Source organism: Neomonachus schauinslandi, chromosome 1 (genome assembly GCF_002201575.2).
Source record: "Neomonachus schauinslandi chromosome 1, ASM220157v2, whole genome shotgun sequence".
Taxonomy (NCBI): Eukaryota; Metazoa; Chordata; class Mammalia; order Carnivora; family Phocidae; genus Neomonachus; species Neomonachus schauinslandi.
Genome location: NC_058403.1, coordinates 194,484,778 through 194,510,348, shown reverse-complemented (window position 1 = coordinate 194,510,348; position 25,571 = coordinate 194,484,778). Strand labels below are relative to the sequence as shown.

General features: G+C 53.9%; 2 protein-coding genes across 3 annotated transcripts in view; one reads left to right on the top strand and one right to left on the bottom strand.

The window, feature by feature from the left end:
- Window positions 1–25,571, bottom strand: part of POC1A (POC1 centriolar protein A) — a 69,547-nt gene that overhangs the window by 5,529 nt on the left and 38,447 nt on the right. The window contains exon 10 of one of the 2 annotated variants that reach the window (XM_021694977.1): window positions 14,016–14,159. The exons of the other annotated variant lie outside the window; for it this stretch is intronic. Coding sequence (XP_021550652.1) covers window positions 14,016–14,159 — 144 coding nt within the window. The remainder of the gene's footprint in view (window positions 1–14,015; window positions 14,160–25,571) is intronic. 2 annotated transcript variants of the gene reach the window in all.
- Window positions 23,229–23,751, top strand: LOC110584808 (ATP synthase subunit g, mitochondrial-like). The gene has a single exon (XM_044921531.1). It carries the CDS (start codon window positions 23,310–23,312, stop codon window positions 23,619–23,621), a length of 312 nt encoding a protein of 103 aa, XP_044777466.1. The 5' UTR covers window positions 23,229–23,309; the 3' UTR covers window positions 23,622–23,751.

Sequence of the window (25,571 nt, the reverse complement as noted above, 5' to 3'; positions counted from 1 at the left end):
AGGGGTCTGGGCTGGGGAAGTGGCCCTAGGAAGGGAGGGGTGAGCAAAGGCTAAGGAGGGGTTCACCAGGCAAGCGAGCAAGAAGGGCGCTGGGGCCAAAGGATCAGTGAGCATGGAGCCTGGAGGTGGCAGGGAAAGAAACAAACAGTAGGGATGGAGCAAAGGAGGTCCGTGTGCAGGAATGAGGAAGGGCCTCATGGAAGCAGGAGATGGGGCCAGGGCCTGGGCAGCCATGTCAGGTGGCCTTGCCTTTAGCTTCAGAGCACAGGATGGTGTTGGGAGTCCTAGGCTGAGTGGGGAGCAGACCCCTCTGGCTGCCACACAGGGATGCTCTGGGGAGGGCCTGCATGGCTGTGGTTAGGCCTAACCAGACACACCCACGAGGTATGAACTGCCACCACCTGGTGGTAAGTCAGATGGCAGATGGGAGAAGGGACATTCCCTGAGGCCCTGAACACAGGACAGATCACAGGACAGGACGGCCCGCAAGAAAGGTGGAGAATGGGCTCCAGACAGGACAGGTTAAGTGTGAGGCCCCTTTGAGGGCCGGCAGGGGGCCTGAACCAGCAGCAGGGCTATTTTGCATTGCTGACATCATCTTTACTGCTGGGGGTAGAGTGGGGGACACCACGGGGGAGAGCAGTGGACCCACAAGCCCCTGGGCCCCAGACAGAACCCGGGGCACGATGATGCCAGGGACACTGCTGAAACCCCCTGGAAAGCAGCCTGGCCCCTCAGTGGGTGACAAGGAAGGGACAGCCCAACACAGTGGGCCCAATAGGGAGGAGGGTGCTGGAGGTGTTGGGGATCAAAGCCAAGAGCATGAGGGAGGCCAGCTCCGGCTGGGGGCAGGGAAGCGTCTCCAGAGGAAAATCCTCCCGGGAGAGGCTGAACAAGGGCATCTCATTCGAATCCTCCTTTTCCTACTTAGGGGACAGCAGACACTGATCTGTCCCCTGTCAAGTCAACATTAACAGGCGAGCGGCTTCTCTCACTCACAGTTCAAGATGTGTAAGACGGTTCATGTAACACCCTGAAGGGCCTTCTGAGTGGGGTATAAAAATAACCGATTTTAAAGTGACAGGCTTGTATTTTTAGTCCCCTAACAACTTGAGTGATGCCAAAAGAAGCGGCACCAAAATGCCAGTCCTCAGCCACATGTCTGGCACCCAGGGCCTCCAGCTCCAAGCGGGAGACAACACAACACGAAGGACATTTCCACAGACACCGTGGCTCTGTACCTCGCCGCCTTAGACGCCTTTTCCCGACGAGCATCAAGGTCTCTGATGCCTGCCTGAGGCTGCGGGGCCTGGCAGCTGGAACAGCAGAGGCCAGCTCCCACCCTGTCCCCACGCCCAGCAAGGGCTCAGATGGGCCAGTCTGGGTGCCCTGTGTGGGGCGGAGCTTGGGGTGTGTATCTCCACCGACTTCCGAGGTGGCCAAGGGGACAGCCCCCACTCCTGGTGTGTGACAGGGACTCAGGCATTGGTAGTGCTGCCAGAGGCCAAAGTGCGTTTGCAGGGCCTCTGCCTGACCGCGCTCTGCCAGAGAGGGCTGGGAGCCAGGGCTGGGGAGCCAGGATGCTCCCGTGGGCTCTGCACGGGCATCGTGTGGAGGAGGCGAAGTCCAGTGCTCCCTCAGGGAAGGAATCCCCCACCCTCAGAGGCCCCGCTAGCCTCACGGAGCAGTGCTCAGTCCTCTCGGGACCACTCTCCCTGCCAGTTCCGCCATTGCGCTTTCCCCGGGCTTGCAGGGCTTCTCCTCTGTCCCTTCTGCCTACTTCCCGGCCTCCCACTTCCTCACGGCATGACCTCCCCTTCTTTCAGCCCTGCTGGCCTCTTGTTTCTCCGCAGACTGTTTCCTTTTGAGGCGGGCTTGTCCTGCATTTTTTTCCTCAGCTCTTTCCCCTAGTCCTCGTTTCTACCTCCTTTTCAGGTCTCTTTTTCATCCCCTTTACACTTGTGTTTGGGGAGAAGGCAAGAAAAGGAGCAGGATGTGTTCACAGAGAGTGAGCTCCAAGTGAAGTCCAGGCCCCTGACACGGCTCACCTACTCTGGGGCTGACAGACCTGGGAAGGAGAGCTCCAACCCTGACCAGGACTTGGGAGGCCTTTGTGAGGAGACAACACAAGATGGGCTGGAGGAAATGCGTTTCAAACACCAGCTACAGCAGGTACAAAGGCCCTGAGGCACAGAAGAATATGGCACACCTGGAACTATCAAGGAGGTCAGTGTGGTTGGTCTGCAGTGGCTGAACAGGGAAGAGAGTGTGGTGGCCACAAGGGAGGTGGAGGGGCCCCAGGGCCCTCAGCCAAAAAGGGACAGGAACAGGGAGGCCTCCACTCCCTGGCACTGCCTTATCACACTCACAGGTCTGAGCAAGTTTCAGTGGCCAGTTTTCAGAGCAGGTTCCAGAGTGAGTCTGGGGGAAGAGGCTCAGCCCGGGAACCGACCGTGGCCAAGTGGTGCCTCAGCTGGACATGAAATGGAAGGGAGTGAACTGGCACTTCAGAACACAGACCCAGGGCAGACCCCCTGAGCCAGGGGCCTTCCAGCAGTGGCTCCTCCACCCAGAGCATGGCTGCTACTGTGACCTCTGCTGAAAGCCTCTCTCCTGCACAGCCCACAGGCAAATGCAGCAGGAAAACTGGAGCCTAACGTCCACAAAGCCCCGAGCGGCCACAGCACACCAGCGGGGGCCCTCCTGACACCCCCACATCTGTCAGGTCCGCCACAGGCCGCCAACAAGATGTTCTGGCTCGTAGGGGCTTCTAGGCACTGGCGTGGCCTCGGCGCCGGACCTGTCTGGGCTGGCTTCCGGCGAAGCTGCTCGGCCACGACTAACAGTGAGTAACGTGTTGGAAGAGGGGAGAAAGACGGAGGGAGACGAGCCAGCTGTTCTATGTGCCTCTCTCAGATATTCGGCCAGTTCCCTACAGAAGGCTCCCACACGCGGAGGCCGCGCTCTAGGCTTCCCCACAGCACTCCCCCATCCCAGCCTTCTCTCCTGCAGCCCCCTGCCCAGCCAGGGCACTTCTCCACGTCTACCTCCTGCTCTCAGTAGAGCCCTGGGTGGAGCATGCGGCCCCTCTTAGGCGGTTTTTATGGTCACCATCCCCTCCTGGGTCTCCCCAGAACGTGGAAGACAGGTGGCCCAGAGGTGGACAGGGTGGCTGGACGGGAGAGCTCACCTCCGGCCACACGCCCCCCCTCAAGCACTCTGCCGGGCTCGAGGCACGGTGGTGAGGGGAACTAAAGCAGCTCTGGGATGGCAGTGTGGCAGGAAGCCAGGAGACCGAGCCATCGGTGTCTGAAGGGGGCAAGACGGGCAGCGAGGCAAGAGGGTGAAGCGGTTGGGGTGGGCGGTGCCACACGAGCAGGTGTGTGCCAGGGCCACGGAGTGGGGAGACAGTCAGAGGGAGGGAAATGAAGTACGTAGGGCAGAGGCAGCACTGGGCACAGGCCGGAGAGAGCAGTGGGAGTGGTGAGCACAGGAGGGTGCTAGAGCAGGTGGGGGCCGCAGGAAGGGCTGACGGGGCGCAGGAAACCAATCCCGTGACTGGACCATGCTGTCCACGACCCTTCTGGCTGCTCAGTCAGGCAGGGCAATGCCCTCACGTCAGGGCTCTGCTCGAGGAGTGTCCTCACGGGATCCGGGCAGGCTACCCCTGCCCCAGGGCCCTCAACATGCGGTGGGTGCCCTAGGCCCCACCTTCCGCCTCAGCTTCCCAGGACTCCTGGGTCCTTCGCCTCCACACTGCTTCTGCCATGTCCCTTTCCTGTGCAGGAGCTCAGGGATAAAGGCCGGACTCAAGGCCCTCATTGCCTGTTACTACCGCTCTCTCTAACCAAAGCCACCTACCTAAAGCCCCACTCCAACCCTCTTTCCCCTGAAGTCCTCCTGGTCCCAGCCCCACACTTGGTGCCTGTCCTCCTCCTCTCCCAGGATGTCCTGGCCACAGCATGGGGGCGGACCTTGGAAAATGCTGTCACGGTAACCCCCGGTCCCCACGTTTGTCCTGTGTGGTAAGAGCACAAGCTCCGGAGCTGTCCTTCCTGCGTTCAAATCTGAACTTGACTACTAACTTGCTGAGCGGCCTTGGGCAAGTTACCTGACTCAAGGCTTCAGATTCCCCGTCTGTACAACGCCTCTCTCCGGGCTCCATTGTCATACCATATTAACAGCTAATATTTATGTGGCCCCTGCTCTGGACATGGGGGTATACTGTGGGCAACATGGCTCCCCATGACAGGGGCCATGGCTGAGCTCTGAGCTGCAGGGGGCCTCGGGCACAGATGGGGCTTGATGGGGCCCCGAAGAAGGCAGTCTGTGGTCAGGCCTGGTAGGGACTGAGCCATCAGGGCACGTGGGGGTCTGGCTGCTCCTTAAAGTTCTCTCGTGACGGAAAGTTCCTTTTAATCACTTCCAGGCTTGTGGTTGCTTTGGGCTCCTCCAGGCAGTCTCCTACAGGGGCTAGGGCATCCCAGCCCCCTCCCCCCAACCCAGAAGCCAGATTCCCGGTGGTAGTGTCCCAGGCGCCCTGGGGCTTAGGAAGAGGGCACAGCTGCCCAACCACACCACTGGGGACCCTGGTTGGTGCCAGGCTGCGGGAAACATCCTGGCATTGGCCATTGGCTCAACGCCCCTGTCTCGACTGTGCCGCACAGAATGTCTAACTTTCTTTTGGTTTCATGGCAAAGATGGAAAAATGTGGAATTAATCTCCCCTGTAGCATGGTTTTGACTTCACTCAGATTTTAAAGATCTAAAACAGATGCAAGAAAAGGGGAATCTCTTTGCTGTGGGGTCTTGTGAGTTATCAAAACAAAGCGGGGCTGCCAGGCTCAGTGCCCGCACAGCTCTACCTCGTCTCCTGCTAGCCCCAGCTTTGTCTGCTGGTGTACGTCTGTGTGTGTGTGTGCACGTGCGTGTGTGTACACACAGGGCTGTCTTGCAGATGATGCCCTGGCCAGCCATGTCAGGGGTGAACGGGGGCCGGAAGGGCCAGCACGGCTTCCTGGGAATGCAGCCCCGCCCTTCCCACCAGCCAAGACTCTGCCTCTCTGCCCCAGCCTCTGTCCAGTGCCCCGTGGTCTGTGGCCTTGGAGTCAAAGGTGCAAATGCCGGCCCTCAACAGCCATTGACCTCCATCGGTCTGAATGGCAGCTTCACGAAGACAGGGGGTTTTGTCTGTTCTTGCTCACTGCTGTCTTCCTGTTTCTAGGCACAGCTCCTGGCGCATAGTACGTGCCACCCTGGGCGCGGGATGGACAAATGCCAGGCCCCGAGTGCCACCAAGATGCAGAGAATTCAGGTCCTCCACCAGCCAGCCCAGGTCCCCTGGAGCCCACCTGGCTAGTGAGGAACCCTCCTCCCACAGCTTGGGCCTTGGACCTGGCAGGCTTGAGGGGACAGTGGGGGAGGGATTGGAGGGTAGGTAGGCCAGAGGGGCCCCTGTCAGCTGGCCTTGGCCTCAGCAGGATGTCGGGGTGCACAGAGTGGGGTGGGAGTCCAGGAAGCAGCCCACTTCCTCGCCCTCCCACCTCAGGCCTCATTTGATGAGGGCTAACAGCTTCAAGCCCTGAACTTCAGAGGGGAAGAAATGGGCGATTCCCTCTCATGCTGACGTCTGACAGACTAACTTGCCCAGGATCACACACAGTCGATGCACAACAAAATGTGTTTCTGAAGAAATTCCTCTCAATCTCTCTGGGCTCAGCAACTGTCTTTTTAACCAACCCCTTTCACCCCCCAGTTTGCTGCTAACAATACAAAATGAGCCTTTGTCCTTCGAGCCCACAGGTCCGTGTTTCTGTTTCATATTATCTCAGGGATATAGGATTTCTCTGATGTTTTTGCAGCCCCCCAGCCCCCACCTCTACTGAGGATTAGCTCTCTTCGGGAAGCACATGAAACACTATTTTCTATTGGTGGATTAGCCATGGGATTAAGGAATCTTGGCTAATTTACTTTCCTTGTGGCTTAAAAGCAGCTCCTTTTAAATGAACACAGACTTTTCCATCTTACTACTTACCCCCACAAGAGAAGGTATAGAAAGTGGGTCCACTCATCACCATCCATAAAACTGAATGCCCCTGGGACCCATGGGGTGCTACCCACACCAGGACAGAAGATCTGAGCTGCATATCCCACCCACACTGGCCTGAGTTCAAGCTCATCTCTTTGTCAGCCCTGGGCAGGCCACCAGGGAGGCAAGGGTCTAACCGGGACAGACCCTAAGGTGCAGGATGCCAATCACTGCTCGGCCACAGGCTCTGCTGTACTCTGACTCCAGGGTGAGTTCAAAACAGGGCTAAGCATGGGGCGTGAACCTTGGCTCGGACCACCTTCTGCATTCCATTTCTTCGGAAGCTGACTTTTCCAACAATCTGTAATCCAATGTGGTAGTTAATTTACCACAACCCGATAAAACACCATCATCCCAAGTCAGACAGACTGTCAGGTAGCTTGTCGGAGGCCTCAGGACCGTCTGGCAAGCAGGCTATAGCCCTAGCCCAACAGGCCCAGCTCAGGGAAGAAGGGCTCACAGGATTCCCCTGTCCTGTGAAGGACCCACCGGCCATGGTAGGAAACCTAGCCTCTCATCTTGGATGGTTTTCTGGAGCCACCAGCTGGGCCCAAATCAGAAAGGGTGGGGGGGCATGGACCCGCTCCCCGAGAAGCCATGCCTCTCTGAGTTGAAAGCATCTTTCTGCCTTTTTTCATCCACCAAGGAAGAGGGTCTGCACCGGCAGTCCAGGCCCGGAGAGGGCCCTCCACGGGGCAGGGGGACGGAAGTGGCCAGCCCAGCTGTAGCTCTCCCTGCCCCCGTTCTAGCGGCGCTTCATTTGGGAGAGTGCCAAATGGACACAGGGTCAGCTGTGACTTGGTTCATCACAGAGCCATGTAGGCCGATTTGGGACTGCCTGTCACAACCAGAACACTCATAGGCCCCTTCATGTGGCCAGTGCTTAGCATCTGTCCCTGGAGGGCCCCTGTGTCCCCAGCGGAGCGCGAGCAAGCCACCCGCAGTCCCCTTCTTCCCTCCTCTAGAGTAATCCCAGAGTCAGTCTGAACAAGATGCCCCTGCATGGGCCCTGTTATCCCACTCCAGCCCCCGCTACCCCCCCCCCCCCCCGGCCAAGCCGGCTCAGGGCCTCACAGGAGAACTCTCCTAGGACCGTGAACATTCTGGGGCCCCCTGAGGTAACCGCAGCCATCCCAAGCCCATCTGGTGGGCGGGGGCTTTTGGTCTGCAGCTTCTTTGGAGAGGGGAGGGGTACTTTGGCCATGAGGGCAGACAGCAGAGAAGACGGAGCTGCTGTGCAGCACCCCCAAGCACTCATGAACACGAGCCTGTCCCGCCTTTGAGTCCCGCTAGCAGCACCAGCCTTTGCTTTCTGCAAGGCCAGAGGAACCTGTGGATACACTGCCAAAAAGAGCAACGGGGCTGCGGAAGGGCCAGGGCCCAGCCCCTCTGCAGCCGGCTAGAGTCAGACCCCAAGTACGCCGCTGACACAGACCACGGAGTGTCCTGTCCCCAGGAAGCAGCCTCTTGACAGAGGAAAAACAAATCTCTTGTCTCCAAACCCCAAGTGGCAGGAGCGCAGGCTGTCCCGAAGTTGACTTTGCCCAAGGGCAGCTCTTGAATGTCTGTACAGAGGACGACAGCTAGACCCCCCTCTGGTCTAGGTAGGCCAGGTGGCCAGAAGTGCTGATGTGGAGAGAGGGCCCTTGTTTGTGGGACCCGGCAATCACCACCCCAGGTCACTGCCCATCTCTGAGGGCTGCATGCACCCTAGAAACAGGGGTCCTGGCGGGGGGGGGGGGGAGGCAGCTGGGCAGGAGACTTTCTGCCCAGCCGACGAGTTGTTCCCTTCCCGACAAGTTTGGTCCGGGTGCACCTGGGAGGGCTGGCCCCCAGCTAAAATGGCACAACTGCTTAAAAATCGAGAGGCTGTTTGTACAAACAACTGTTCATCTGCCCAGGAAAGAGGTATCCCGGGAGTCCCAGAGAGTGGTCAGGCAGGCCCTGCGTCCCCACCTTCCCTACTGGCATGGAACTAGGCGCCTCACCCAAGCAGCCCATCAAAGAGGGAACTGCCAGGACCATGGTGGGGAGGGTCGGGATGTCTCAAAACAAACAGGCCATTCTATCTAACCCTCCAAAGCACACAGACAAAAATCCTTAGCCTTGTTGAGTTAGATCAGCAGAGTTACAACCTGGATATTTCACAAACTCAAATGTCAGGAGGCCCAAACTGGCGGGGCTGGGTGGGCCTGCCCCCGCCTGCTTCCCACTGCACGCATGTTCTAGTCCTGGAGCCCAGCGGCCCCTGGTGAGTCACAGGAACCTGAACGTGACATCACAGCATTGCTGTGGCCAGCCTGAAGCACGGGTGCCATAAAAAAACATAGTTGGAGCAGGAATTTCATGGTTTGGTATTTTTAAAAAGCAGCAAGATGTGAAACTAGAGTCGAAAATAACTCTGCTGTGGGCTTCTGAGGCAAAACCGCCAAGCCGTTTGTTGGGCCCAGGCCCCTCGCCGTAGCCTCCTCAGCTCCTGGGTACTGTCCATGCCTCAGCGCCCCACCCCTTGCCCTTGAGGAAGATCCAGGGACTCTGCAACTCCCAGACACCACCCAAACCTCTGTCACTCAGGAGTCGCAAAGGAAGAAAAGGGGGCCAACACAGGAGGTGAGCTCATGCAGCAAGGCCAGCTGTGGAAAGCAGCCTCTCCCTCCTCACTGGTGAGTTTTCCAGCATCTGTAAAAGGGACCCCTAGATCACCTGACACACCCCCACAAGAACGTGAGAGGAAAGGTCTGAGCCTCTGTCTGGATACACATTGAATTCCCAACCCCAAGCAGGCAGGTCTGGCAGCCACAGGGCCCACCCTGGAGTCCTTCCTCAAAGGGAGGGGAGATGGGAAGGCGACTCATGGAAAGAAGGCCCTAAGGGAAGTCCCGGCCCCACGTGAGGTGCCGACCTCTGCTGCCTACCCCATGGGATAGGCGGATGGGCAGTGCCTAAAGGCTCCCCTCTATAGAGGAGGAACCCAAGGCTTATTCAAATCTACACAGACAGAAAGAGACAAAGCTGGGCCAGAGCAGCTGGGGCTTTTTTTCTGGACCCCAGAGTCCTCTAAGGTTGAACCAACTTTCTCAGGAAGAGAAGAGCAGGTCAGTGACCCATGGTAGCCATAGGACAGGTGTGTGTGTGTGTGTGTGTGTGTGTGTACAGGGTCATGAGAGGAAGAGGGGGTACCCACTCAACCTTAGCAGTTCCTGAGAATTCCCATGCCAGGTTTTGAGGAGCAGAAAGTTTCCAAAGAAAAACCTAAACTCGGGGCACCTGGGCGGCTCAGTCAGTTAAACATCTGCCTTCGGCTCAGGTCATGATCTCAGGGTCCTGGGATCGAGCCCCACATTGAGCTGCTTGCTCATGGGGGAACCTGCTTCTCCTTCTACCCCTCCCCCTGCTTGTGTTCTCTCACTCTCTCTCTCAAATAAACAAAATCTTAAAAAGAAAGAAAGAAAGAAAGAGAAAGAAAGAAAAGAAAGGAAAAACCTAAACTCCATTGTTAGGAAATACATTTTCCCCAACAGCCATTAGGATAACTGGATTCAAAGAACAGCTATCACGATAAGTATATGTCTTTGAAGACCTTCAATCTTGGCCCAGTGCCTGGGTCCAGGTTCAAGGCTCCCATCTAATGGGCCCCATGACCCAATCCCTGATTTTCAACAGCCCCTGTGTACCCCAGCCCCCCATCACCTCCTGGGCTCCCCTCCCTGGACCTGGGGAAAGATCTCTTCTTTCTCTCCCTCTAGTCAGACCACTAGAGTCTCACTGGCAGCTCAAGGGCATTCCTAGGACTCAAGTCCACCAGCTGCAGAGGCCTGTGGAATGTCCACTCCCGACACTCCTGTGTTACCTGGCCAGCCTGGTACTTTCGCACACTTTCCCAGGAGTGCACGGACTTCGTGCCGTGCTCCACAGAACAACTGGTGCTGGTCTAACAAATCCAGTTAACCAAGGGCTTCCCAACAGTGCTCAGAGATATGAGCTGGCTCGACGGTCCCCACTTTATAAGGCTCTGGGGAACAATGTCACCTGCCCAAAGTCACCCAGGGGATGAATGATGGGGTCGGTCCTCAAATCCAGGAGGGCAGGTGTGTCCAAGCTGATGGGCAGGTGGCTCACTCTGCTCCCCACAGTTGGCAGGGCTGTGTAAGGCCAGACAGACCCCAGCTGTCTGGAACATGGCATCCAGCTGGGACTGGGGTCCAAGAAGCACAGTGGAGGAATCAGTGAAGCCCCAAACAGCACCCTCACTGGGGTAAGGAGGGGTGTCTCCTACACAAAGAAGGGCCAGGGCAAGGGGGTGTACTCTCTGGCCCGGGACCTCAGGGCCACCAGGCTCTGTAATCACAGAGCAAGAAAATCTGGCCTTAACTCTCAGGAAGATGAAGTTTGGCTTGCAGATGGACTCCTCGATGAAGCCATCCCCGACTACCCCAAAACTCTCTAGCAGGGGAAGCTGGGAGCCCTGGCCTACAGTGGGTTGAGCTCAGGATCACCTGGCATCCTGGAGAAGTCCCAGGCTGAGTGGCCCCTGGGGCCGGTTACTCACACCCTATCCGTGCCTGGCATGATGCTAGCTGCTGGGCACCAGGCGGGAAGATGATATGAAGGCCATGAAGGAGAGCCCTTGGAAAGTTGCAGGGCTCAGATAAACAGAGGGAGAAGGAAGATGACGAGGAGGACATGATCCCCACCCTCTGTGGACTTCCCATCTAAAACAACACTGTAGGGAGACCTGCCAGGCCAGGCCAAAGAGCACACCCACTTGGGAGATGGACAAAGGCCTATGAACTTTGCAACGCATTCCAAAGTTATCGCCCCGAACGGGTACACTTTTGAAGAACAATGTATGCATTTTATGGAAAGGCATTCCTAAAAAAATAAAACAGTACAACCCCAACTGGGGAGTCAAAGGGCTGGATTTCAGATGCTGCACATGGCCCGAGGAGAGTTTACTTCCCAGGGGACGACGAGCCTTTTGCCCGCTTGCTGGCCCCAGACGCAGAGAGGGCTCAAGCAAGGAAGGGAACTTGCCACCTCCGCTGCAAGGGCTGAGGCATGGCTCTTCCGGGCAAGGAGATAGTGGGGACCGGGGCGGGGGGGGGGGGCTGTTTCTGGTGCAGCTGTGATCCCCCGCCACCCCTGCCAGGCCCTGACTAATGACAAGGGCAGTACGTGGTGCTGCTGAGCACTGCTCAGAGAGCCTCACAGGAGCTAACACATCCAATCCTCACAGCAGGCCCGTGAAGTGGCTACTCTTATCAGCTCTGTGTTCCACATTTGGAAACTGAGGCACAGAGGTTAGGCACCTTGCCCAAGGTCACTGGGATGTACACCCAAGCAAGCTGAGTCACCACTCTCCATGGGCGCGCTCAGCCGCCTGACCTCCGGGCCACTGAAGAGGATTGAAACTGGTCCCAGCCCTTCAGACTGGCGCACATGGGCCAGAGAGGAGGACGCAGTCACTGGGCCACACCAGCCTGCTGAGCGGGAAGGCAGGCTCTGAGGACTGTGAGCTTCCACAACGGGGTGTCCTGCTCATGTCACCCAGGGGCTGAAGGCTCTGTGACTCACTCAGTAGACATCCCCAGCCACTGCAGCCCCCACAGTTCTTCCTTGGAGGATGTTCTGCGGGATGGAGGCCTGAAGGGCAACTTCCCTCTCAGAAGCCTCTTTGAAGTAGACTTCCTTGTGGGGGAGGGAAGGGGCAGTGAGGGGGGTGAGACAGAGAACAACATGATTCAGACAGCTCTGAAGTAGGAGTCCATGTTGGGGTAGCTGAGATAGCCCTGCCCCTCCAGAGCACAGAGGTACACCAAGATGGTGAGGAGTGCTCGCTGAGGGGGTAGCATGGGAGGCCAATACCCACAGGCCAAGGAGGCTCAGAGCCCAGCTGAGCGACCTACATGGGGAGCTATGCACAGCAGGGTCACCTGGCTCTAGGCCTCAGGGGAGCCTCTAGAGACAGGAAGCTGGTCCCAAGAGAAAGGAATGCTCAATCCCACAGGAGACAGCTCTGGCTGTCGCTCGGTCACCTCAGCTAAAGCCCCAAATCCAAGAGAGGAGGTACGTCTGGAAAACAACCAGCAACCAAGCTCAAGGACAGCATGCCAGTTAGCACAAATGCACCTCCTACCGCTTTGAAACTAGGCTGAGGCTTCGAGTGGGGGCTTCATCTGTGGAAACCAAGATTCCTCCTCAGGATGTGTCAAGTCCATCAGGAACATTGAGGAATGCACACTGTTTGGCAGAGCAGGTGACTGGCTGACGGGCCTGGCATCTGGTCGGGGGTGGAGTGCTGTTTGGATCTGCAAAGGGGCTGGACGGTGTGAGGTAGGACAAGGGTGCCACACAGCCATCCGGACCCGGGGCCAGAGGCCCAGGCCACAAGAGAGCCTTCATTATTCTCGGTGATGCCAGTTTCTTACAAAATTACTATCACCCTCTGAACTGCTAACACATAACAAAACCCTGAAACACAGTGACGGGAAATGCTTCTAGTGCTATACTCCAATGAAGTGATCCAATGAAGCTATTTTTAACCATCTTCTCAGACTTAATTTCCAATTTTATCCTATAAAGTTCTAATTGATTCCACCTCCCTTGATCTCTCACTTGGCAAGGCTGTGAAGAACATGAGGCAGGCTCGGCAGTTTCTGACGCGTTCGAGGTGGGGGATGTGCACGTTGCTCATACCTCCCTTAGCACAGGCCTTCTTCTCAAGGGTTAACAGGCTTCCAGAAACGTCTGTCTGATGTACCTTTTGTCCCCACCATCCCCAGTCACTGATGCCTGACCTTTCCCTTCAAAGGTCCTTCCTTCCCTGGGCCCAAGGTGTGCAGTACCAGCCGGGATGCCATGACACGCCGTGGACCACGGGACATGACGCACAGCTTTTCTCACTTGGCCCCAGATCCAGAGGGAAAGGATGGCATGTCACTGAAGCTCCATTTCTGTCAGAGACTCAGGGGTCCTTTGCCTTCCGCCCACCCCCTTGGTCTACCCACGAGCTGGCACAGGAGAAGGCGGTCCTCACCCACAGCTGAGGTGGGGAAGGGGCCTGACGACCTTTAAATCCTGCCTTGCCCGCCCCCACCACCACCACCTCCATGCCCCATGCCAGCCACGCTGGGCTTTGCTCGTTGCTTGGATGTGCCCGTGGCCCCCTCCAGTCCTGCAGGCAGGCTGCTCCCCCTGCCAGGGCCACTCTCATGTGCACGGTGCTGGCTGCCACCTCTTGCCAGGGCATTCTGCTCTTAGGGAAACTGTTGCACTCCGATCCTGTATTAGCCACTGCCAGGTGTACCTACGCTCCAGAGGCCGGGGCCCACGTCTGCCTTGCTGATGACACCGATCAGCCACCACCACGAACATTTACTGAGCAGCTTCCTAGAGCCAGGCATAAGCCAAACACTTCCCACAGACTCATCTCCTTTAACCCTGACCACGAACAGAGTCTGTGACCACCGCATGTCACAGAGGAGCGCACCAGGGCTTAGAGAACCGAAGGGATTTTGCCAAGGTCGCTTGGAGGATAAGAGCAATGCCAGCTCAAAGCCAGAGCCTGGGCTCCCAGATGCCTTGACTCAGTGCTCACAGTTCCCTGGCACGCCCCTGGACTGTGCCCACCCCGCGATGAACGGAATGAATGGGCAGTGTTTCCTTCCAAGCTCTGCTGTGGCCCAGGCCAGCCCTGGGAGGGAACACCCTGGCAGGATCTAGCACTGGTGATTCTGGGGTCCAGTGGCTTGGCCACAGTTCAGATGGCTCTGAGAGCCAGGACCTCAGGGCAGGCACTGCAACTTCATTAATTTGGGCTGGAAAGTAGGTCCATTATGATGATGTTTTTTAAAAATACAGCACCTGCTGCCCAACTTCAAATAGGCCAAATGCCAGGCCAAGTGGGGTGAGTGCACGTCACAGCCTACCTGGGTGAGGACGTCCAGCTGGCCCACAATGTGCTCCAGCGTGCTGGTCAGCGTCTGGGGCATGCTGATGGGCTCCTGGGGCTGGCTCTGCACCGACTCCTGACTCCTGCCTCTGCCGGGAGGGACGGGGAAATCCACATCTGGCTAAAGACAATGAAAAGAAAGGGAGTCCTTCAGTCCTCATTCAGGGCTTAAAGAAACACAGAAAGAGGAATAGCCCCTCCAAAGGATGAAGTGGAAAACCACCCACAAACTGGAAAACATGAGTTCCAAATACTGGTGAGAAATGCAGTGTGGTGGTATTCCCACATCCGGGCCACGCGCCCCCTTCCAGGACTTCCTTTCTGAGCAGAGGCCATGAGTGAGGAGTGCCATCCAAGCACGTGGCAGTGAGGGCTGGAGGAGCCTAGGAGGGAGGGGCAGGTGGGCCGCTGAGTGCCCTCTGCTGCCTCCTCATGCCGCCCGCACCCCCCAGTAGGCCCCTCAGAGTCCGGGGACCCTGAAGCCCAGGCTGGCTCTGAAGTCACCCCTCTTCCTGGCAAGCTCAAGGCCCATTCCCCTCCCCCAGCATGGGCATGGCCTAGAACTGGGGGGGGGGGGGGGCGCGTGTTCCAACCCTGCCCAAGGGCAGAACCCCTGGGAAAACAGGCCTTTTATGTGAACATCCAGATGGCTGGTGGGAGTCCTGTGCCTGGTGGGACAGGCACCCAGGGCTGTTGTAGATCACATTCCAGGGATGTGAGGGATCAGTGTTCTTGCCTGAGAAGCTTCAGCTCCCAAATGCAGAAGCCGGCCTAACCTCTGCCACCACCACCCCCAAATACACGCCCACAATCACCGAGCACAGGTGATTTCCTAAGGGGGACTCATCCCAGTCCGACATGGGTCCCCCCAAATTCAGGCACCACTCTATATACAGATGAACGCTTCTCCTAGCCCAGGAAGCACTGTGCATGTGTTCAGCAGGGTGGGATTCCCAGAGCCACTGGGTTCCCGAGGACACAGTCGGCAGATGCCCCAGTTTTGGTCTTGGAACCTTCCTCTGTGGACTTGCTCCCTGAAGGAATGACGTACTTGGTAAGACTCTCACTCTCGGCCGGCCCCAAAGCCCCAGTAACCCATAAAGGCAGCCACACTTGGGGTTCAGGATTTTAAACCACGACCTCACAAACTTCCAAATGTTACCACGTCACTCCCTGGCTTTGCCAGTCCTCCAGGGCTTTCCATTGCCTTTGGGAGAAAATTCGAGCCCCTTGACAAGGCACCCCACTCTAGCCTACCTCCTTCCACAGCTCCCCTCCTGCCCAGTTCCCAAGGTCCCTCCTACTGGAAGGCCCTCATCCACCCTTCCTTTCCCCTGCCCCCAGCATCCTGGCCTCCATTCGCTTTGCAACCCTGAACGCCTGATCGGCAGCACCTCTGCGCCTCCCACACGCCTGTGCCGGCCCCACCCCTGCCCTGTTCCTCCAGCCACTCCATCTCCAGGGCCAGGACACACAAGTGGGACGGACCAATGCCGGCGTGCCCACAGGGCCCACTGCCCGTCCATGGGTCCGCGTCCCTCTCCCTGTCTCCTGCCTACGCCCATCACCCCTGTCCCTTCTGAATCTAGGACATCACTGGGCTCACGGCTTGCCAGCTACCCATGTGCCACAGAGCCTCGGCAACTCCACCCAGCCAGCAGAGTATACTGGCTATGACTGGGGCTCACCTAGGCTGCCTCCACACGTGCCACCAGCAGTCGGCTTGCATCTCTGAGTCTGCCCATCTCCTGGATGAACCCACAGTGGCCCAGCCCTAGGAAGATGCTCTGCTCTGGACATGCTCACCTGGGCGGGCATCAGAGTCCTCGAAGCGAATCAGCCCAGGACAGGGTTCCCAAGTAGCCAAGGAGGGCAGTTTGGCACATGGACCCTACCGCCTATTTTCCTTTATTTGGAAAGTGTTCTAGTCTCATAGATAGCAAACTCTCCAGTGCATGTCCTTTTGAACCCGGAAAAACACAGGCTCTGAAGGTGAAAGAGAATCTGAAGATGAGACACAGAGCTCGAGGGGTGTTCTCGAAAACAGGAGCAGCGTCCTGCGTGCAAGCCCATCATGGGCGTGTCAGCTGTGTGCTGCCGCCGCTCTGTAAGCCCTTCACCCACCAGGGCCGGCCCCCCCAACCCCCCACGCCCCCCGCCAAGTCCTCCAGAAGTCCATGCACTTAGCTAGTGCAGCCCTGACAGGTGTGGGGGTTTTCCTCCTGTTTTGTAATGCAAGCACTTGACTTCTTGACTGCCCAGGCATCCACTTCAGAGAGGCATCCACTAGAAGAGGGCTATCTTGAATAAACACGCTGCTGCCGCCCACGACCAGGTAAAGGGCTGGGCCACCGCCCACCACGGAGGCTCCTTGGTTTCCCAGATCTTGGTAGATTTTGATAACTGACCATATGGCCACGTGGTTTTTTCTTAAATTCCCACTCTTATGTTTAAAATTCACCAATAAAGAGTGAGCCCCGAAAATCCTTAGGCCTCTACCCTCAATCCCAATAAAAGTGGAACCCCAGGCACTCGCTCTCTCTACCCTCTACCCTCACCCTTGCTGTGTGGCCTCACGTGTGTTATTTCTAGGTCTGGTAGGTAATAAACCTTCATTTTTTCAAAGGTTCCTGATGGTTACTGCTGAAGTGTGTCTTGTAATTATAATAAGAACTACGAGGGCCAGTTTCAACCACAACATTGGTTATCGACAGGCAGTGGCACACAGTTTCAGATCCCAAAGCCTATGCAGGAGTCCACCCCAAAAGGAAATGTTCCAGAAGCCTCAACCAGCCCTCACCTCCCTGCAGCAGTCCCCAGACCTAGGCGGCAATGTCAAGAGACAGAGAGAGGGCGCCTGAGTGGCTCAGTTGGTTAAGCGACTGCCTTCGGCTCAGGTCATGATCCTGGAGTCCCGGGATCGAGTCCCGCATCGGGCTCCCTGCTCGGCAGGGAGTCTGCTTCTCCCTCTGACCCTCCCTCCTCTCATGTGCTCTCTCTCAAATAAATAAAAAATAAAAAATCTTAAAAAAAAAAAAAAAAAGAGACAGCAGAGTGCAGTGGGGAAGAGCAGGGATTCAGACAGGCCTTGGCCGACATCTGAGCTCCAGGACTGATCAGCGAGGTGGCCCTGGGCAAGAGGCTTAACCTCCCGGGCCTCTACTTTCTCATCTGCAAGATGAGGGTGATGACTGGGCCTGCCCCCCGCCCCAAAGGGCTGGGCTGTGAAAGGAACTTCTCTAAAATCAGCAGCAGGCCTTTCTTGAGAAGCGGCTCCAGCCCTGTGCCCACTGCTTCCGAAGGACCGCCCCCCCCGCCGCCACTTCCAGACATGCACACTCTTCCTTTGGACAGTGGGTCCCCAGGGCTCCCTCAGGAAAGGCCACGAGAGGGAGGGCGGGAGCCAGGCAGCCCTCTGTCCCAACAGCCAGCATCCTCAAGGAGTGGCCAGACGGGTGCTGCCGGCTGCCTGGGAAGGACAGAATGGAAATTCTGAGTGTTTCTGAAAAACGGCCCAGAAGCTGACAGCGCCGAGCCCAGGCTCTGGAAGCACAGTGATGATGGGGAGTGGGGGGGAGCAGGGGGAGCACCGCTGACTCGCAGCAGGAACCCTTCTGAGCCCAAACGGAGCCAGCTCCAAAGGTGCACTGAGGACAGCAACTGTGAGCTGAGGCAGGGAGGCAGCCTTCGGAGGACGGGGCCGCGGGAACCGCCCTGTTCCCCTGCCTGTTCCCCTGCCTACTCCCAGCTCACACGGGCTGCGGCCAGGTTACAACAAGGGAGACGGAAGCTCCGAGGGCAAGGGACCCTCGGGAGGGCCTCCTCACAAGCCCAGAGTCCCGCCTGCCCCAGGCTATTCCTCTAGCCGCGCCGTCTGGTCCTCGCCTTACCTTCCCCAGGACACGGCCCCTTCTGCTTGCTGTCTGCTCTCTCACCGGCGGACAGGACAGCACTGCACGCGCCACCAGGCCAGCGCATGTTGTCCACCTGTTACCTGCCGCGTGCCAGCGCTTATACATGTCACTTCATTTAGTCCTTACCGCGGCCCTTTACAGCAGGCATTATTAAGCTTACTTTTCAGATGGGGAAGCAGGCTCGGGGAGGTTAGAGGTCTTGCTCGAAGTCACCCAGGAAATGACAGAGCTGGGATCGGAACCCCCAGGAGAGGCAGTTCCCTGACATCAGGCAGCCTCTGACAGGTGACACAGCCTGCAGTTTTGCCCCCACGTGCCTTCCACATACATCTGGCATCGAACACTTCCTGCATCAACCCCCTGCACCGCCCCCCCCTTCCCGGCCCCCTGCCTGGCACAGAGCTGAACACAGAGCAGGCCCTCCACACACACACTGGCCGCCTCCGAGAGCCCAGGCCACCACGGTGACATTCCTGGGTAATGAAACCTTGCCAAGGCAAAGGGCCCGCGGCCCTACCCCACAGCACCCTGGAGATGCGTGCTTCCCAGGGCTGGGCAAACAAGCGATAAGCAGAGATAAGGAGATGACGAACGGGAGTGGGAAGGGACGCACGCACTGGGCTGTGAGCAATGACAGTGACGGAACACCCGGGGTAGCACGTGAGGGGGAAAGGCCGTCAGTGCTTTGCCTGTTCAACATCAAAGGGTCCCAGGGGCCCGGCCCGGCGGTTCTCAGGGACAACGACATCGGCACACACTACGTACCTACACAGCTGCACCGAGCTGACAGCTTTCATTTTTGCCAAATACAAACCTCTTAACGTCAACAGAAAAAAAGGTGAAGACTCAGAAGAGCCAAATCTCTTTCACTTCGTGGAAATCTCACTTGGGGTCCGTAGGTGCCCCCTCTCACCCCGCCCTGGTATGGGATCCTAGGCTCTCATAGCAGGTTCATCTTCTGCTCGCCTCAGTTTCTGTTGCCACCGGCCTGTCCCAGGCCACCAGGAGCTCAGCACTTTGCACACAGTAGAAATTGCAGAAATATCTCGTTGATCTCAGCCACTCGAACACATGGGCCACCAACCCATACATTTATTTATTTATTTATTTTTTAAGATTTTATTTATTTGTGAGAGAGACAATGAGAGACAGAGAGCATGAGAGGGAGGAGGGTCAGAGGGAGAAGCAGACTCCCTGCTGAGCAGGGAGCCCGATGTGGGACTCGATCCCGGGACTCCAGGATCATGACCTGAGCCGAAGGCAGTCGCTTAACCAACTGAGCCACCCAGGCGCCCAACCCATACATTTATTAAAAAACAAAACAACAAAACAGCTCGTAGGTCTTCCTTGTGACAAGAAATCAACCCATCTGGACTGACTATGGTCTCACTGGTTCATCATCAAGATGTAGATATGGATAAGGAACCCCTGCCTAGGATGTAGAAGTTGGGGAAAACATTAAGCCCAACCTAACAAGAAAAAAACCGACAATCCTAAAGAATCATAACTTTCTTAAATCAGAGAACTGAAGTCACAAAACAAACAACTAACCTGAAATCTAAGGAAAGAGAGGCTCTTCTAAGGAAACCGAAGTGAGAGCATCAACTTACCTCTGGCAAAGCATGGGAGGAAGGGACACTGAGTGCTACACAAGTGGGTGAGAAGAACTGAGTTAAGCCAACACAATGCTAGAGGCTGAGAGTAGAGAGGGTGAGAGTGAAGAACCCCTGGGAGCCACGGACACAAGGGGGAATTTGTGCCCACCCACAGGTTTCTCATAGACTTCCACTGGGCGTTCATGAAAAAGACTGGGGGCAGGGCAGGAGATGGGAGAAAACCATCCTTGAGGGTGCAGACCTGGAGGAAGGGAGCGGGCACGAAACCTTTCTCCCTACAAAACAAAACCTGTAAGCTACTGGGAGGAGAGCAAAGAAAGATAAAAATCCTCTGCCCTTGGTGGGAGAGGCAAGAAACCATCCTGAGCCAAGATCACTCGGGCCTCCTATGGCTGAGGGAGGGGATGGACTACTAAGAATGCCCTACTACTGAGACCCAGGGATGTAAGGCCTGCCTAAGACTGAAGCTGGGGCCAGCACAACAGAGAAGACCTGCAACAAAGCCAGCCAGCACCAAGAACCAAGGACCAGCAGCCTACTGCTGGGGTAGGGGTAAGAGCATGGAAATAGATGCCCTCTGAGGCACAGGCCCCAGAGGAAGGTTGATAGCTGGGGATGGAGCAGGAACACTGAGAACAATCCTCCTACACCCAGGCCTCACCCTAAGTACACAATAACACTAAACTCAGCTCAACTCCTGATAAGACTATTTACTTCTGTCTCTACTATCCTAACCATGATGTATGCATTTAATCAAAAATTATGAGACATACAAAAAGGCAAGGAAAAAAACCCCACTGTCAGACAGAAAGCAATCAGCAGCGGCGCCTGGATGGCTCAGTTGGAGCGTCTGCCTTCAGCTCAGGTCATGATCCTGGAGTCCCGGGATTGAGCCCCACACTGGGCTCTGCACTCAGCAGGGAGCCTGCTTCTCCCTCTGCCCCTCCCCACTCATGCACGCATGCTCACGCACTCTCTCTCTCTCTCTCTCTAATAAATAAAATCTTAAAAAACAAGGGGGGGGGCGCCTGGGTGTCTCAGTCGCTAAGCGTCTGCCTTTGGCTCAGGTCATGATCCCAGGGTCCTGGGATCGAGCCCCACAAGGGGCTCCCTGCTTGGCGGGAAGCCTGCTTCTCCCTCTCCCACTCCCCCTGCTTGTGTTCCTGCTCTCACTATCTCTCTGTCAAATAAATAAATAAAATCTTAAAAAAAAAAAAGCATTCAGCAGAATCAGATGACTTTGACATTGGCACTATCAGACATAAAATTTAAAATAACTATGACTAGTATGTTAAAGGTTGTATTGCAAAGTGTGGACAACACACATGGATAGATGGGGAATTCCACCAGGGAGGTAGAAATTATAAGAAAGAGTCCATGAAAATGCTAGAAATCGGAAACCCAGTAACAGAGAGGAAGAATGGCTTTGACGGGCTAATTGGTAGGCTCAGCCCAGCTGAGGAAAATGAATCAGTGTCCTTCAACATTGATCAGTTCCTCAAACTGACACAATGGCAGGGGGGAACCCCAGAACAGAGCATCCATAAACTGTGAGACAATATCAAATTGTCTAACATGTGTGACTGGAATCCCAGAAGGAAAAGAGAGAGAAAAGAGACATTTTTTATAGAGCAAGTTTGGTGGTAGCAAATTTTCTCAGCTTTTGTCTGAAAAAAAGTCTTTATTTCTCTTTCATTTTTAAGAGGTATTTTTGCTAAGTACAGAATTCTGGGTTGACAGTCTTTTTCTTTCAATACTTTAAAAATGTTACTCCAATGACTTCTGGATTGTATAGTTTCATATGAGAATTCTTCTGTGGTTCTTACCTTTGATCCTCTGTATACAATGTCACTTTTCTGTCTACCTTCAATATTTTCTCTTAATCTTTGGTTTTCAGAAGCTTGAATGTAATTTGTGCAGAGTTTGTTTTTGTTTTTTATTCAGCCTTTTTTCCTTTTTCTGAGCTTTTTAGATCTGTGGTTTGATGCCTTTCATTAATTTTCAAAAATCCTTGGCCATTATCTTTTCAATAGCACCAAAAATCATGAAATGTGTTATTACTTTCCTACAGTTGCTCTAACAAATTGTCACACTTGGTGACTTAAAACAACAGAAATTTATTCTCTCCGTGTTCTGGAGGCTAGAAGTCCAAAATTAAGGTATCAACAGGGCCCCCTTAGTGCTTAGTGGAAGCACTAAGAGAGAATCCTTTCTTGCCTCTTTCAGCTTCTGGTGGCTCCAGGATTCCCTGGTTTATGACTGCAAAACTGTAGTCTTCTACCTCCATCTTCATATGGCCTTTTCCTCTCTCCATGTATCTCTTGTAAGGACACTTGTCATTGGATTTAAGGCCAACCCAATAATCCAGGATAATCTCATCTTGAGATTTATCTTAACTTCATTGGCAAAGACCCTCTTTCCAAATAAGATCACATTCGCAGGTTCTGGGGGTCAGTCAGGACAGACATATTTTTGAGGAGGCCACCATTCAACCCACTACAAAATGCTTAGATATAAATCTAACAACATATATGCAAAATCTGTACGCTGAAAACTATAGTACACTGATGAGTAGAATCAAAGAAGACCAATATCGATGAGGAGATATACCATGTTTGCAAACTGAAGGCTCAATTTTGCTGAGATATCAGTTCTCTCTGAAATCAACTATAGGAAACAAGAAGCCGATTCTAAAATTGATATGAAAAGGCAAAGCAACTAGAGAAGTCAAAAAAATTTTGAAGAAAAGAAGAAAATTAGAAAAATCACATTACCTGATTTTAAGACTTAGTTTAAAGCTACAGCAATCAAGACAGTGTGGTACTCGGGCGCCTGGGTGGCTCAGTTGGTTAAGCGACTGCCTTCAGCTCAGGTCATGATCCTGGAGTCCCGGGATCGAGTCCCGCATCGGGCTCCCTGCTGAGCAGGGAGTCTGCTTCTCCCTCTGACCTTCCTCCTTCTCATGCTCTCTGTCTCTCATTCTCTCTCAAATAAATAAATAAAATCTTTAAAAAAAAAAAAGACAGTGTGGTACTGGTAAAAAGAGAGATGCATAGATCAATGGAACAAATGCAGTCCAGAAATATACCCACAGATATCTGGTCAATTAATTTTTAACAAAGGTACACAAACAACTTAGTAAAGACAGTTGCTGGAACAACTGGATATCCATATGTAAAAGAATGAACTTTGGTACATACTTTGTACCACATATAAAAAATAACTAACTCAGGGCGCCTGGGTGGCTCAGTCGTTAAGTGTCTGCCTTCGGCTCAGGTCATGATCCCGGGGTCCTGGGATCGAGCCCCACACCGGGCTCCTTGCTCGGCAGGGGGTCTGCTTCTCCCTCTGCCTCTGCTGCTCCCCCTGCTTGTGCTCTCTCTCTCTGTCAGGTAAATAAATAAAAATCTTTAAAAAAATAAATAAATAACTCAAAATGGGTCACAGACCTAAATGTAAAACCTAAAACTGTAATATATGTATAAGCTTTTCTTCTAAAACATAGGTGAAAATCCTTGTGACCTTGGATTAGGCAAAGATTTCTTAGGTATGACACCAGAAGCATGACCCATAAAAGAAACTGTTGGTAAAATGACTTCATCAAAATTAAAAACTGCTCTTTGAAAGACACTGTTAAGAAAATGAAAACACAAGGGAAGGGGAACGGGGTCCTGCGGCGGGTCCTTCCGGGGGGTGACATTCAGCGGCCGTCCGGGGCGGCAGACCTTGCAGCTTGGAACCATGGCCCAGTTTGTCTGTAACCTCGCGGAGAAGGCCCCGGCGCTGGTGAACGCTGCTGTGACTTACTCAAAGCCTCGACTGGCCACATTTTGGCACTATGCCAAGGTTGAGCTGGTTCCACCAACCCCTGCTGAGATCCCTACAGTTATTCAGAGCTTGAAAAAAATAGTCAAGAGTGCTCAAACTGGTAGCTTCAAACAGCTCACAGTTAAGGAAGCTCTGCTGAATGGTTTGGGGGCCACCGAGGTGTGGATGTGGTTTTATGTCGGCGAGATCATAGGCAAGCGTGGCCTCATTGGCTATAATGTTTGAAGACCAATCTTTAACATCTGTTTATATGTGACTTATTATTTGAGTGTTCTTGGACCATGTGTGATCAGACTGGTATTTGAATAAAAGAAGATAATGTATCAAAAAAAAAAAAAAGAAAGAAAAAAGAAAATGAAAACACAAACTACAGACTGGGAGAAAATATTTGCAAGTCACATATCTGGTAAGGACTTGTATCCAGAATATATAAGAACTTTCAAAACTCAATGAGAAGACAACCTAATTAAAAGAAAAAAAAAACACAAAGATTTGAACAGACACTTCACCAAAAAACATACAAAGATGGCAAGCATACATATAAAAGATGCTCTACACATCATCAGCTGTTAGGAAAATGCAAGGTAAAAATCACAGTAAGAGAGACGCCTGGGTGGCTCAGTCGGTTGGGCATCTGCCTTCAGCTCAGGTCATGATCCCAGGGTCCTGGGATCAAGCCCCATGTCGGGCTCCCTGCTCAGGGGGGAGCCTGCCTCTCCCTCTCCCTCTGCTACTCCCCCTGCTCTCTCTCTCTCAAATAAATATCTTTTGAAAAAAAAAAATCACAGTAAGATACCAGTATACACCTAGTAGAATGGTCTAAAGTTAAAAAGCCAAAAATACCGAGTGTTGGCGAGGAGGTAGAGAAATTCAAACTCAAGACACTGCTGGGGAGAATGTAAGATGGTACAACCACTTCAGAAAAGAGTCTGACAGTTACTTGAAAGGCTAAATATACACTTGTTATGTCCCAGCCATTCCACAGCTAGGTATGTACCCAAGAGAAAGGGAAATATATGTCCGTATAAAGATAAGTACATAAAAGTTAACAGCAGCTTTATTTGTAATAGCTGAAAATTGAAAATAATCCAGATGTTCACCAACAGGCAGATAAACAAATTGTGGTGTACACATTCTATGGAGTACTACTCAGCAATAAAAAGAAATGAACTATTGATACATGTAACAACATGAGTGAATCTCAAAATAATTAGGCTAAGTGGGAAAAAAAAAAAAGACCAAAAAGAATAATATAACTACATGATTCCATTTACATCAAATTCTGAAAAACACACACCGATTTGTAGTGACAGAAAGCAGATTAGTGGTTGCCTATGGCTGGAGGGGGAAGGAAAAGATTGATATAAAGAGGCAAAAAAGAATTTTTGGTATGATGGGAATATTCTGTACTTTGATCATGGTGGTGATTAACTGTACATGTCTGTCCAAACTCATAGAGCAATTCACTTTTTTATTTTAGAGAGAGAGAGACAAGGCATGCAAGTGGGGGGAGGAGCAGAGGGGGAAGGAGAGGAAGGGGGTAAGGAATCCCAAGCAGACTCTGCGCTGAGCACAGAGCCCGATTATGTGGGGCTCAATCTCATGACGCTGAGATCATGACCTGAGTTGAAACCAAGAGTCAGATGTTTAACCGGCTGAGCCACCCAGGCACCCCAGCGGTTCATTTTTTAAAATGGTGAATGCTGAGGCGCATGGCTGGCTCAGTCAGTAGAGCATGCAACGCTGGATCTCAGGGTGGTGAGTTCAAATCCCATGTTGGACATAAAGCTTACTCAAAAAAAAAGAATGAATAAATAAAATGGTGAATGCTACGATTTGTATGTTAATAAGCCTGACTTAAAAAAAAAAAGATGCAGTTACAACTGAAATACCCCCAGAAACACAACCTGCCCATCACATGACACTGCACTTGACACTACCCATCACGGCCACTCTGTACTCAAGGTGAAGATCACTAGCTCTCCATTGGACATCACCAATGGGCAAACCCCCAGGCTAAAGACCCCAGGAGAGGCCCATGAGGCCCACCACTGGCCTGGGGATTACAGTTCCCAGACGCAGAAAACCAGCTCACGTTTCAGTGCAGTTCAATTCCCAAAGCCTCAGTCTCCCTGGTCATCAGTGGAGGTCCCCAGGTAGCGGCCACCCCGTCTG